This window comes from Dryobates pubescens, chromosome 16 (genome assembly GCF_014839835.1).
Source record: "Dryobates pubescens isolate bDryPub1 chromosome 16, bDryPub1.pri, whole genome shotgun sequence".
In the NCBI taxonomy this organism is placed as follows: Eukaryota; Metazoa; Chordata; class Aves; order Piciformes; family Picidae; genus Dryobates; species Dryobates pubescens.
In genome coordinates this window covers 21,884,225-21,897,861 of record NC_071627.1, presented here as the reverse complement: position 1 = coordinate 21,897,861, position 13,637 = coordinate 21,884,225, and the positions used below count along the sequence as shown (strand labels likewise).

General features: G+C 55.7%; 1 protein-coding gene across 2 annotated transcripts in view; it reads right to left on the bottom strand.

Moving 5' to 3' along the window:
* Window positions 1-3,479: 3,479 nt before the first annotated feature.
* Window positions 3,480-13,637, bottom strand: part of CAMK2A (calcium/calmodulin dependent protein kinase II alpha) — a 33,672-nt gene continuing 23,514 nt past the window's right edge. Inside the window, exons 14-18 of one of the 2 annotated variants that reach the window (XM_054168395.1) lie at window positions 8,708-8,756; window positions 7,453-7,528; window positions 5,970-6,064; window positions 5,374-5,611; window positions 3,480-5,203 (exon numbers count right to left, since the gene is read on the bottom strand). In XM_054168395.1, the coding sequence (XP_054024370.1) occupies window positions 5,379-5,611; window positions 5,970-6,064; window positions 7,453-7,528; window positions 8,708-8,756 (453 nt within the window). In that variant the 3' untranslated portion in view covers window positions 3,480-5,203; window positions 5,374-5,378. The remainder of the gene's footprint in view (window positions 5,204-5,373; window positions 5,612-5,969; window positions 6,065-7,452; window positions 7,529-8,707; window positions 8,757-13,637) is intronic. The other variant, XM_054168396.1, reaches the window with a different exon arrangement.

Here is a 13,637-nt window from a genome sequence, read left to right as displayed (position 1 = left end):
CCTCCAGCCCTCCCCCAGCCCTCCTCCAGCAAGCTCCTGCTGGGTCCAGCGCGGTCACACCGCTCCAAAGCACTTACAAAAAGAGAAGCGAGAGGCTCCAGCTGCAACCCTACGGACGGACAGACACCAGGGGACAGGCAGCTGGCCCCTCCCTGGGGCCTGGCTTTTTGTTAGGTGACAAAGCTTGGTTATACTCTTAATTATAATATAGAATCATTCATTATTCTTATTCCTTTCTTTTTTTTTTGTTTGCAATCATCTTAAATAAATATTTCCATAGAGATTTCCTGTAATATATCTATTTATATATGTATATAGAATATATAAAAGAGAGAGAGAGAGAGCTCTTTGTTTTGGTTTGGTTAGGTATTTTTTTTCCTCCCTTAAACCACTGCTAACATCTTTTCCCTGCTTGTCCAAAAAAAAAAAACAACACCCCCACCCACCCCAAAAAAACACAGTCCCAAAACAAAAAAACACCAAAAAAAAACCCCAGAGCAAAAAGAAATTACAAAAGCCCTAAAAAATTGTGCAACAGTTAGAGGGGAGGGGAAAAAAAAAGGGGACAACAACCCCAAGAAGGAAGGAGCAGCTCCATACCCTTCCACAACCTTCTCTCCCACTCCCTGGCAACCATTCAGGTGGGAAGGACATTAAGGACATTCAGCCCAGGGGCCAGGAGCCAGTGGGTGGCATTTGGCTTAGGGATGGCAGAGGAGCCAGCAGGCCCTCCTCTGATGGTCCCACAGCCTGGTCACATCTGGGTATCACTGTCTGGTACAGATGGGGCTGGGGCCTGCCCCTTTGGAAGTGGGTAGCAGCCAGGTCTCTGCCCTGCTAGCAGAAGGATGCATCAAGAGAGTGGTGTACACCATGAGACGTGTCCTGTGGTGGGGAAGAAGGGTTCCTCTGGCTCCTGAGATGATCAGAGGAGATGGTTATGGAATCTTCTGCTGACAGACATCTCTTGGTCCACGTGGCTGCCTGGCTGTGCCCTCCTACATGATGCTACTGTTTTCTGGTTCCTCCCCAGTGGAGCTTGCCACACTATCGTGAGCTCAGAGTGGGAGTGATGGCTTCTGCTGCCTTCTCCAACCTCTGGGGCCCCATGAGGGCATGAACTCATGGAGGGCAAAGAGATGGGAGGCAAGTTTGGGGTCAGATGGGGGTTTGGTGCCTGGCAAAGGAGGTGTTTACTAAGGGTAAGGGGAAAGACAACACTCCCAGCTGTGCCTGGCTGGGGCAAGGAGTGGAGTGCCCACTCCTCCAGCAAAGAGCAGAGGACAAGGAGTGGCCTCTTCTTCCAGAGCAGACACACCAGCAAGACCTGAGAAATGATGATGTTGCAGCTGGACTCTGACAGCCAGGAAGAGAAAACAGGGGAGTCCCTTTGCTGGGAGTGGAGCTGGGAGCCTGAGACCACCACAGCAAGAACTTCTACTCAGATATCCCCTGTGCTCTGAGAGAGGTGGAAGAGATGATCAATTTGGAGGATTTCTGAGTTTGGGCTGACCCAGATGGCCAGGGGAGTCAGGCTGTGTGCTAGGAAATGAAATGTGCCACAGCCTGACCTTCAGCCTTGAGGCCAGTGGGGACAGGTGGTCCATGGTGATAAACTCCATTCCAACAAGGTGGCCTTGTCCATATTGCATATTGGGAATGTGTCCTGGACATTTTAATGGTGGGATTGCCAGTTAGCACATGCCAGGGATGGTGCCAACAGCTTTAAAAGCGCAGGTGTAGTGGCAGCAGCCCTGGCTCTGTGAGCCAGAGAAAGGTGGTGACAGTTGATGGTGATTTTCCTGCAAGTATAGGAGGAATCAGGAAATGTGAAGGAAGACAGAGACAGAAGCTGTTCACCATGGCTGCTGAAAGAAAGGGTAGTGGTACATCAGCGTTCGCTCAGAGATGCTCTGGGGGTACAGGAACCTGCTCTGGGGAAGGAGAGTGAGGTGGGGAAGAGAAACCAGGCAGAACAGACCCCTAAAGTGCAGGTGCTTAATGCTGCCAGCTTGGGCAGGTTGGGAAGTTTGGTCTTCCTTGGTCAGGCTTCAGCTCGACTGGAAGACTAGAAGGAGTTGAGACCCCAGAGTCTGCTTCCCTTGGAAAGGATTTGGAGCATTTCAGGTGTTACAAGGACACCCAGTTACCTCTAGAGGAACCTGTGCCTGGAGAGGCAACCACAGGGAAACCTCAAGGAAGAAAAAAAACCACCTCCAACAAGACAGCTCAGAGCCTTCCTGGAAACCACAATGTTCCTACCTAGCAGAGACTGCCCAAAGTGGGCTCTGAGTGAAAGGAGATTGCATGCTACCCCAGCCTCTTACCCATCATCCCTACGAAGCCCCACTGTACTCCCTGCCCCAGCCCTTTCTCCAGCAGAGGCAGCTGGAGCAGCTTCACCCTGACAGCCCAGCTGAAGTCCACAGCTACCAGCAGTTCCAAAAGCAGGATGGAATGGTGTCTGCCCTACAGCCCCCATGCAGAGCCCTGCCACGACCTTCTCCTTCCTCATCCTTCTCATTCCACTGCCCAGAGTACCTGGGCATCAGGAGGTGGATGAGACACTCACTTGTGGCTGGCTTCAGAGCCAGCTCTGGAGAGGGAGAGAGAGAAACCTGTGAAAGAGCAGAGTCCTTCCTTCCTTCCTTCCTTCCTTCAAAAATGAAAAAGAAAAAGAAAAAGAAAAAAAAAAAAAAAGAAAGAAACTTCCTCACCAAGTGACTACAGGAGTTAAAACACGTCTGTAAAAACACCCGAACTCTACCTTAAAAAGCTAATCCCGTCCTTGCACGGATTTCCCTGCTTTTGGGGCCATCTCTTGCAAGTCAGAGCAGCCCCACAACCAAACAGCACAGGTCCCCCAAGGCCATGAGGAGACGCTCTTGCACCTGGGGAGCCCCTGCGCGGCTCGCCCTCCGAAAGAAAAGGCACCTCCTACCCACACCGCCAGCCGGCGCCGCGCCGCCGGCGCGGCGGGACACACCAGAAGACCTCTCAGGGGCCCTTCGTGCCCCGGCAGTTTGGATTTCTTCCCCCTCCATCCAGTGGGAAAATATTTTTGCAGTCTGCAAGGACGCGGCTGTGTTTCACATGGCAGCCGTCCCTGCCTCGACAGAGAGAGAGAGAGCAAAGCATCAAAAAACCACAGGAAAGGCAAAATACACACTCAGAATTTACATGGAGAAAACATTCCCCGCACCCCCCTATTTTTTTTACCCCCCTTCCCCCCCTTTTTTTTCCTTTTTTTTTTGTTTTTGTTTTTTTTGTTTTAATGTCCAAAACAAGCGAGTTGTTTTTTGTTGTTGTTGTTCATGTCTTTGTTTCCTCAACACACACACTGTCTAGAAAGTTAAACGCCATGCAGATGAAGAGAGTGCAGCTAGAAAGTCCCCCCCGGGGGCAGCAGCGTTGCAGGAGTCTCACATCAACGAGCAAAAAGGTTCCAGTTAGAAAAACCCAAAAAAAGAGAGAGAGAGAGAGAGAGAGAACGAGAAAGCACAAGAATTGCCAGGAAGAAAACACCCACCCTCGGACCTCTAAGTGACAGCAAAGAGGTGACACCGAAAGGTCACCTTCCTGGCCATGTCTTATGTCCTGAAAGCCACATCCTGATGGCTTCCCGAGAGCTGCCTCCTGGGATTGCCCTGCAGGAAGATCCGTGGGGTGCAAGAAGGTGCCCCGGGGAGATGGGTGCCCCTGGAGGTGAGTGCCCCAGGGTGGGGTGGATGCTTTCACCCACCCAGTGCCGCGGGACGGGCTGGGACGAGCTGCTGCAGCTTGGAGTGCGGGCTGGCAGCCGCAGGGACCCCTGCTCGTAGCATCGTGGCTGTGCAGCCCCTTCCCAAATGTAAACGCAATGAAAACCAGCAAGCCCTGCAAATCCCCCGCTGCCCTCCCGCCCCGCCCTACACAGCTGAATGCTTCTAGTTATGACAGAAAGATCCATTTCGGAAAATGCTCAAAATGAAGGTACAAAATACACGGGGGGAAGGGGGAGGAGGGACGGGGGAGGTTTCTTTTCCCTAGAAAAAGGCATGCGCTGAGTGGAAGCCAGCGAGGGGCTCCTTTGTTGTCTTCGAAGCACAATCAGGATTCTGCAGTTTGGTTACTTTAGGAAGCTTGCATTCCTCGTCGTCGCTGGAAGGGTGGAGCTTTGCACCCCAAATCGGTGGCCAGTTGGTCTGCCCCCATCCCAGCCTGGGCTGAGGAGCGCCGGGTGATGCATGCGAAGGGTGGCTCGGTGGGGCCGGGCGCTGGGGGAAAGGATCCTGGGTAGGGGAGGAGGATGCGGGGAGCGATGCTACCAACACGGCGTGGCTGGGAGAGAGCCCCAGCTCCCGGCCGATGTGCCGATGTGGCGCTGGGAAGCAATCGCCTTTCTTCTCCTCTCTTCTCCCAGCTTCACCAGTCCCTGCTCCGAGGGGAGAAGGGAGGGATGGAGAGCATCCCTTCCCGAGGCCAACCCTGGGAAGGAGCCAGCCTACACTTCTGGGAAGGCAAAATAAACAGAGAGCCTTTACTTACCCCTCCGAACACTGCCCTCTTTGCCTGGGGGGTGTGTGGGGGGGGGGGGTGGGAAATGGACTTTGCAAAGGTTTAAATCATAGTTCCCTGGCTGAGGCTGCTGGGAAATGGGAGCTCAGGTTAGGAGCAGGAGTGAGCCACGGCAGCAGATGGGGACCTTGATAGCAGCAAAGCAAAATCCACTGGCACGTAGAGAGAATGTGGCACAGAGCAGCTACACACTGCCCCCCTGCCCTCCTCTTCCTTGGCGGGGGGGGACTCCCAGCAAAGGTGGGGATGAAGGCAGCTGATGAGTCCGAGCTCAATTCAGAAGATGTGCCAGGTCGTGGGGGGGTCCCATCAAAGCCATGCAGCCGAGGAGGAGGCCTTTACCCTGGCACACGTCGCCTCACCAGCCAGATGCTTGGGTTTAGGTTCATGGATTCTCTTGTCTTGGTTCATGCAGAGGAAGGGGGCCCAGCACCACGGCCCCAGCGGGGTGGGGTGGGGCTCGATGGGATGCCTGCAGGGCGCCGGTGGGGCTGTTGCGTGTGTGCGGTGAGAAGCGAGGGGTTACTCCAGCGGGAACCAAGCAGCAGAGCCAGCAGCCAAAGTCCCATAGGTGAAGATGTCGGAGGGGGTCTCCCCTTGGTAGTCAGTCAGTGACAAAGCCAGCACGGGCAGGACCACGCTTCAGCTGCAAAACACGGGCAGGCAGAGAGAGAGTTCGCTTCACCCATCCCTGCGGCAGAGCACCTCACAGCGCAGGGCAGGCTCCTCCTGGCCGCGGCTGCTCGGGGCTGGATCCCAGCCTCTTGGGAACCCGCTGCCCTCCCTGCCCACCCTGCCCCATCCCCGGAGCCTCACAGGGCTTACTGCGGTAGAACGGAGGGGGCGCCGGATCTGTGGAAGTGGACGATCTGCCATTTGCCGTCCCGGCGGTGCCAGATGCGAGTCTCCTCCGACTGGGCGGTGCGGGGGATGCCTCCCGCGTCCACGTACTGCGTGATGCGGATGTAGGCGATGCAGGCGGACTCGTCTCCCATCAGGTGGATGTGGGGGTTCAGGATCGTCGTGTGCACGGGCTTGCTGTTCCGGGACCACACTGGAGAGGGGACAAGTGCAGGTGGCCTTAGGCAAGGGAAAGAGTTCGGGTGGCTCTTGCCCGCAGCAGCGGCGGTGTGAGATGCTTGGATTAGGGGCTAAGTAAATGCTGCTTAGTTGGGTTCAGGATACGTCCAGAAAGCAGCTAACCAAACAGCTTCTCTGCACGCAGCCCAGCCTCAGCTGACCTAAGAGGCTTGACTGACCTCCTGCTGGGGTCTTCCAGATCAGCCAGACATGATCCCAAAGCCACCCTTAACACCCTCCTCTCTCCAGCAAGCTGATGGAGGGCAAGAGACAGCCTGGGCTGGTGCATGGGAAGTGGGAAGGGTCCCTCAGGAGGCAAGGGGGCTGCTTACGGTTTTCAAAGTAGAATCGGTGGAAATCCAGCCCTTCCACGAGGTTGCCCAGAGCCTCAGGCTCGAAGGCAGTCATCCCAGGGTCACACATCTTCCTGGGGAGGCAGGGAGAGAAAAAGGGGAGGTTATCTCACTGCTTCTGGCACGAGAGCCTGCAAAGCCCAAACAGCTTGTGCCCGGGACGAACCCTTCATCCTGAGCCAACTCCCTCAGCCTGAGACTGAGGAGCCTCTGCACCAGCGAGTAATTCAGGCAGAAACCTGACCTCATCCCTGCACTCTGCATGAAGCCCACCCCCACCTCACCTCCAGCCCACTGAGTGCAGCCAGGAGCCCAGCGAGTCAGGGGTGAGTTCTCCATCAGTCACCATCTCCAATTAAACCTCCTAGGACACTGCCATCCTCTTTGTAAGAAAGAAAACCAGCAGGGGAAAACTCACATTGTCTGCTCTGTGTCAAAACATCCCTGCTGCGACTCTCTGAGGCAGGGATGAAGACCTGCACTTGCTCAGATCCCTCTAATTAAATAAGCCTTGGACTCAGAAGAAGTGTGCCCTGAAGAGCATCAGCTCAGCTTCCAAGCAGCCTGCAGCAATCTGGATATAATGGATGCTATGGATGCAATGTTCCTTCTTCCACCATAAATCACACTTAGAGTTATTCACCTCTCTGCAAACCAGAAAGTGGGCTCACCCATGAGAGTGAGACTGGAGAAATGTGGGCAGCTTAGTGTGAGAGAGACACCAGCTTTGGAAACCGAGGTCATACAGTCACAGAATAGCAGGGGTTGGAAGAGGCCTCCAGCCTCATCAAGTCCAACCCTCCTGCCAAAGCAGGATCACCTAGGGCAGGTCACAGAGGGTTGCATCCAGATGGGTCTTGAAAGTCTCGAGAGAAGAGGACTCCACCACCTCTCTGGGCAGCCTGCTCCAGTACTCCATCACCCTTACAGTAAAGAAGTTTTTCTTCATCTTGAGGTGGACCTCCCTGTGTTCCAGTTTGTATCCATTGCCCCCTGTCCAATCACAGGATACCACTGGGAAGAGCCTGGCCCTTTCTTCTTGATACCCACCCTTCAGATATTTATAAACATTAATAAGATCTCCTCTCAGTCTTCTCTTTTCCAGGCTAAAGAGCCCCAGGGATCTCAGCCTTTTGCCATCAGACAGATGCTCCATCCAGTCCCTTCATCATCCTTGAGGCCCTCTGCTGAACACTCTCCAGTATATCCCTGTCCCTCTTGAACTGGGGAGCCCAGAACTGGACACAATACTCCAGATGTGGTCTCACCAGGGCAAAGTGGAGAGGGAGGAGGACCTGCCCCTGCTTCTCTTGGATGGTCTCCATGCCACACCAGCACATCAACCTGGCCAGCCCGCCCTGGGCAGCAGGGAAACCTCCTGGGTTGTGTTGTTACAGTGAGAGGACCTGCTCCAAGAGGCTGAATCCCCAGCCCAGCTCAACCCCATGCTGGGCACACTCACGTGTAGGACTCGAAGTCGCCGTTGCTGATTGCTTCGATCAGCTGCTCTGTGACTTTGATGATTTCCTGCTTCCGTACTGTTGGTTGAAAGAGAAGAAAGAAAAGAAAAGCAAACCAGAAATGCTGGTGCTGTAATACCAGTGAGAAAGCTTTACTGCTTAGAAACAGCCCACAAGACATCGTGGGACACTGGAAACTGTCCAGAGGGAGGGAGAAAAAAAGCAGGTGAGTGATTTGGGAGAGAGATGTGGGGAAGGGCTCTTCACCCCAGAGAGGAAAGACCTCCAAAGCCAGGGCAAAACTGGAAATCCTGCTTTATCCTAACGAGCCTAAGGGTGAGCTCTCAAGCTCCCAGCCCAGTTGGCTCCCAGCCCGGTCTTGGCTGCAAAGCCTTCTGCCCCATGAACTCACAGCAGGAGCAAACCAGGGCAGGCTGGACTAAGGATGCTCTCACCTCCCTCCGAGATGGGAGGAGAGGGTCTCAGCTGGGAGGAGGACAGGTGAGCGGCGTGGGGAGCCACGGAGGGACCCCACAGCAGCGTGTGGGTGCTGCTGCCTTCTCAGCTGGAATGGGACTGGGCTGTGAGAATGGGCTCGGCTCCCGGGATGCAGGAGGAGCTGTCAGAGGTAGCCCTGGGTTATTAACGAGGCTCTGCCTCAAATGCAAATAGACATCCTGCTTGACTTCATCATCTTTTAGTGTTGTGGTAATCAAAGGAGCGAGAGCACGTTCCTGAGAGCTGTTCAGAAAGGAGGACAGGGACCCCCATCCCTGTCTGAGCACCACCTGCCCCCACGTCTGCTTCCAGGGAGCCCTTTCCCAGGGGGACAAGCGTCCCATGAACTCTCAGGTCGGGCCAAAGCCCATCCTGCTTTGTGCTGAGACGGCTTCGGCGAGAGACTTAGCAAATTAACGCCGATAAATGATTCCCAGGGCTATTCTTAGCCAGCCGGCTGTGGCAGGCGGGTGGGCGGCGGGGAGCCCGGGATTTCCCCGACAGGCTTTTCCCCGAGGGACATTCATTTCGGAGGAGCGGGCAGCCGGGCTGCTATCCCTGCGGCTTTCTGCCGTTTCCAGCCCCGGGCTGGGCAGCCCCCCTTCCTTACCAGCCGTGCCCCAACCGCTCGTGGCAGAGAAACCATCTAAGGACCCCAAGGCAGCTCAGCGGTTGTGGGCTTCCAGTACCTCATTAGGGCTAGCCACACTAAAGACCCCAGGGTACCCCTCCAAAACAGCCTTCTCCCACCAGCAGTACCTTTGGTGTCTTCATCCTCGATGGTGGTGTTGGTGCTCTCCGACGATTCCTGGGCAAAGAACAGAGAGGAGAAACGGGGTGGTGAGAGGGGGCTTCAGCCCACACCAGATGGAGTCAGTGTGTCCGACAGCCCCCCGAGTCCGACCCCACAGCGCTCGACTGTGCCAACAGACAGCAACCAAGGAAAACACCAGCAGGTCCAACCCGTCCTCAACCACAGCTCTGGGGCAGCGCTGGCTGAGCCCTCCCTGACCTCCACTCCTTGTAGCCAAGGGCACAAGAGCTGGGCTGTGGAGGGTCTCGTAGGAACGGCGCTGCCTTTCCTACCGACGCCTGTGGGGACAGAGACGGGGGCGGGTGCAGGGGGTCTGGTGGGTTCCTAGGAACGTTGCCGGAGGGGCAGGGAGAGGGGCTGTGCAGAGGTGGAAGACACCATGTTGACTGTACAATAAAGAGAGAGATGTACAAATTAAACAGCGAGGAGGAGCTGGGATGAGAAAGAGGGGACTGTGCAGGAGTGAGAGACCACACTGACCGCAGAGTAGGGAGAGAAATGTACAAGAAAACAGAGTGCTTCCAAGACCCACATGGACCACCGAAGGCTGAGACACAGCTCTTTCAAGAAACAGCTGAGCACTACACAGGTGTGGGGTTTTTTTGGGGGGGAGGGGGGTACTGACCCCCCATCTCTCTGCAGGAGCCCCATCAAGGCGACTCTGCTAGCGGAGCTAGAGCAATGGCTCTGCTAGCTCTTCCCAGCAGAGCCTTGCTGATGTATTACCCATAATACCCCGATGTAGGTTGGCAAGGTGTCCCATGACCATACAGTCCCCGCAGAGGCATGGAAGGTGTTTCTCCAAGGCTCCTTGCACCGATGCAGCCTGCAGACCTGAGTCAGGAGAACTGGGAGAAACGGCATGAGAACCCATCAGCAAGAACCAGGGCTGGCTTCCCACCAGCTGGTGGCCAGCAAATGCCTGCACCAACCCTGTTAACGGGGTGTGTGGGTGATACGGCTTTTGAGGGTGTTCCCTCCAACCCCAGTGTCCCTTCTTCCCTACCCCGAGGTAACTTCCAAAAACGGGGGGAGGCTGGAACATGTGGAGAAGCCCAGCAATATCGGCATTGAGGAAGACGAAGGACACTCACCATTAACTGAACGCTGGAACTGGACTTTCTTTTCTGGAAAAACAAGGAGAAGAGATGGAACAGGAAGAGACACAGAGTGAGAAAGGCAGAGAGCGGCACGTGAGAGACAGGAGCTCCTGAGCCACCCTTCACGGTCCTCACAGGGGGACAGCTCCTGCAGGGACGTGCCACTGGCCGCGGGGCTGGTGGTGCCGTGCCAGCTCCCTCCCCGCTTTCCTGCTGGCGCCTTCCTCTCCTGACCTGCCACAGCCTCTGGTGTTGCTTATCCCAAGGACCTGGCTAGTGCAGAAAGGAGTCCCCTAGGAGTCAGTGGCCACTCCGGTGGCCTTTTGATCGGGACAGTAAGCTCACAGGAACCGGAGCGGGACACTGGAAAGCTAAGGCAGCTCCACCGTCCGCCCAGCCCTGTGCCCGGTGAGTGTCACACTGACATTTACAGACTCTGGAGCTGCCCATGCTGCCGACTGGTGTGGAGGTGTTCAGTCAGCTTTGGACCTAGACCAGCACTAAGCTGGCTGGTTTAAAGCCAGCCTGGCTATAGCTACTTGACCTCTCAAGGCAGGCACACCACGTGGGAAGCTGTCCTGAGATCAGCTCCAGTGCTTTAAGATCAGGACAAGTCTCCTGCAAAGAGAAGACCTTTCACTTGCAGGTATTGATCTCCATCCTTGACCACTACCAGTAGGTGTAAAGGCTTTGGGGCTGGATGACCCCATGGCCACACTTCTGCTTGCAATCCCAAACGACTTCTGGTCTTTCCTTCCTGGCTGTGCCCTGCTCCCAGTCTCCATCTCTGACCTAGGCTCAGGGATGTGCACACTGGCCTCAAGCCCTTTCTCCACCTCCAGCTCCCAGGGGATGAATCACAACGGGTGACAGGGAACACCCGTGTGCTGGAACCAGAGGCTGCAGTGCCGAATGACAAAGCGCTTAACCAGCAGCATTAACGAGGCACCGGCTCCGCCTGCCCCGCAGAGGGAAAAGCAGCACACACAGGGCAAATCTCTTGGAAAAGTCCCTGGAGCCACCTGTTAGGGAGGGCAGATGGGCTGCAGGGTAAAGCCTGCCCATGTCCATTCCCTCTCACTGCTCCCTTCACACCCTAACAGCTCCCACCAGCATCATCCCCGAGTTCTCTCCTGTGCTGGTGCAGCTCAACCCATCCTTCTCTGGCTCCTGCGTTAATCCTCACCCCTCCTTCACCGCAGCCACACGAGCCCTGAGGGCAGGGTGAGCCGCAGCGCTTCGGAAGGAACCTCACGGGAAAGGGAGCTGTCGGAGCCGGGCTGTCTGCAGGAAGGGCTGACAGCTTCTGCCACCCGAGGACAAGAGACGGGGCAGCAGAGTGCAGGAGTTTCAGACGCCACAGAATGCAACACAAAGCAGTGACCGCGCCGAGTCGGGACATACAGGAACAGGATGGGACACGGGGCAGTGAGCTCAGTAATTTAGGACGGGACAGGATGTGACATGGGGCAGTGACTTCATCAGTTCACGATGTGACAAGATGTGACACTACACAGGGCAGTGAAGGTATCAGAGCTGCTGGGACCAGAAGACCTCCTGCAGACCCCAGAGCAGTGCTGGAGGGGGATGTTTGGTCCATGGGTGTTTTCAGTAGGGGAGAAGCCTCCTCTGGGGGGTGAGTTTCGAGCCCTCTGAGCCTGAGCTAGCACCATCCCAGTGCTGGAAGGCTGTGCAGGCAGGCTGGAGGGCAGCACCAGCCACTTGCATGGCTTTGGGCAGGAATGGCATGGGGCAGGGGAGAGGGAGGGGGTGCCTGGGGTGTGCCTGCTTTTGTGGGGATGGTCAGTCCAGCAGGTTCCTTTAACTGGGGACCCAGGCCTTCTGACAATGAACCACACCACGTGGCCTGGCATACAGCCCTGCTCTGAGCAGGCAGGGCCATTCCCTTCCCACTTTCCCATCCACCCAAGGCAGGTGTCCAGGCTCCTGCCTCACTTGTCCAGCAAGATGGAAAGAGATGAACACTGTCCAGCAATGCCCTGGCACCTCCCAGATGCCCACGGTGGCCACTGAATGACAGCCTCCTCGTGCTCCCATGAGTGGTTTATGCTGCAAGCCTCCCCAGGCTGAGCAGCAGAATGAGAGGTGGGAATGGTAAATGCTGAAGGTGTCCAACACAAGCAACCTGCTGGGAATGAGCCTTCCTTTACTTTTGTCTTTTTCTCCCCTGTTTTCCTGGCCATCTACCCAGGCTGTTTCAGCTCCACTTGCTGGACAGGGGGTGATAGAAAACTCCTTTTTTAGAGCTTGTACCCCCTTATGAGCTGAGTATTGGCTGACAGGCTGCACTCAGGATGAAGCCTCACTTGCTGCTCCACAGTCACCAGAAGTGGGCTGAGAACAGCCTCTGACCCCACTTTGAAAGCAGACTCTCTTTGCTGAGTTTCAGGGATGGGCCAGAGGGCTCTTTACCCAAGTGAGTCATTTTGCTCTGACAGCAAGGGCCTCTCTTCCCAGAATAATGTCTGCCCTCAAAGCCCAAAGAGCTCAGCCAGCAAGTTGGGCTGACAAATGTTATTCTAGCACCACACCATCCCTGCAATGCTAGGCATGAAATGCAAGGCCGTCCCCTTCTGTTGGGACATCATCCATGGAACATCAGCACTGTGCCTGATGGAGCTCCTCCATCCTCCAGTCTCTCCTTAAGAATGCAACTCAGCTTCTGATTGCTCTTGCATGGGCTCCACCAGGTCATACCAAGTCAGGTCTACCTGTGGTGTCACTTCTCAGGTGACTCCCAGAAGCAGCTGGGACCTCAGAGCAGCAGAGGACAGGCCAGCAGTGGCTGGCAAAGGGCTTGCTGTGGCTCTCATGGGACCTCTGTGCCAGCACTGTTGTCTGAAACTAGCAGTCCTGTCCTGGAAGCCACGTGACACCATGGCCCAAAGCAATGTCCCCTCATAGCAATGCAGGCCATCAGCTTCATGTTGCAGGGCACCACTGCATGGCCAGAAAGGCCTTTTGTGGAGCTGAGCCCAGATCTGGAGGCTTGTGCACGGTCCCAAACCTTGCAGGCTTGGTGCATCCCACTTGCTGGGTCTGAAGGCAGTGAGAGAAAGGCAAACCATCCCCAGCCCTCTGGCTCTGCTGGCCGTTTGGACTGAGTGGGGAGAAGCCAGCTGAGGGCTCTGCTCTTCCAAAACCCTCACTCACAGCCCAGCAGCTGGGTCCATACAAAAGGACCAGAGGAAGAAGAGAGGCAATGCTGCCTGCCAAAGCTCTGCCTGACACCTTGCACCTTGCCCTGTGACAGGGGATGTGATCCCACCAGCTCTCCTTTGCTGAGTGTGGTCATGGTGGGAACAGGTAAGGAGAGAAAGACCCTCACAAGGGCCATTCCTTCCTGCAGAAGGAGTTGGACAGAGCTCACTAACAGATCTCCATATCATCAGAACAAGCTCCATCCTTGTCAGCAAGAATTTGCTTGCTCCAGGAGCCACCCTGTCCTGGAGAAGAGCTGTAGGGCTTGAACTTGAAGGCTCTGCAGCCCAAGAAACAAGGTCCTCCAAGCACTGGCTTTGATTTCAGTGCATCATCAAACCATTTGCTCTGGCAAACACCACCAAGTTTGCTTGCTCTGTCTGCACTAGGCACAAGGGTTCAGCAGTGCTGCCAAGAGGGTTAAAGACCCCCATGTGCCACCCAGAAGCACACCAGCCCTTGGGGGTGGGATGGGACAGGAGCTGGGAGATGAGCACAGCTGCAGCAGCTGCAGTGGGGAGGGTGCTGTGGTGAGTGGGAGATGCAGACATCC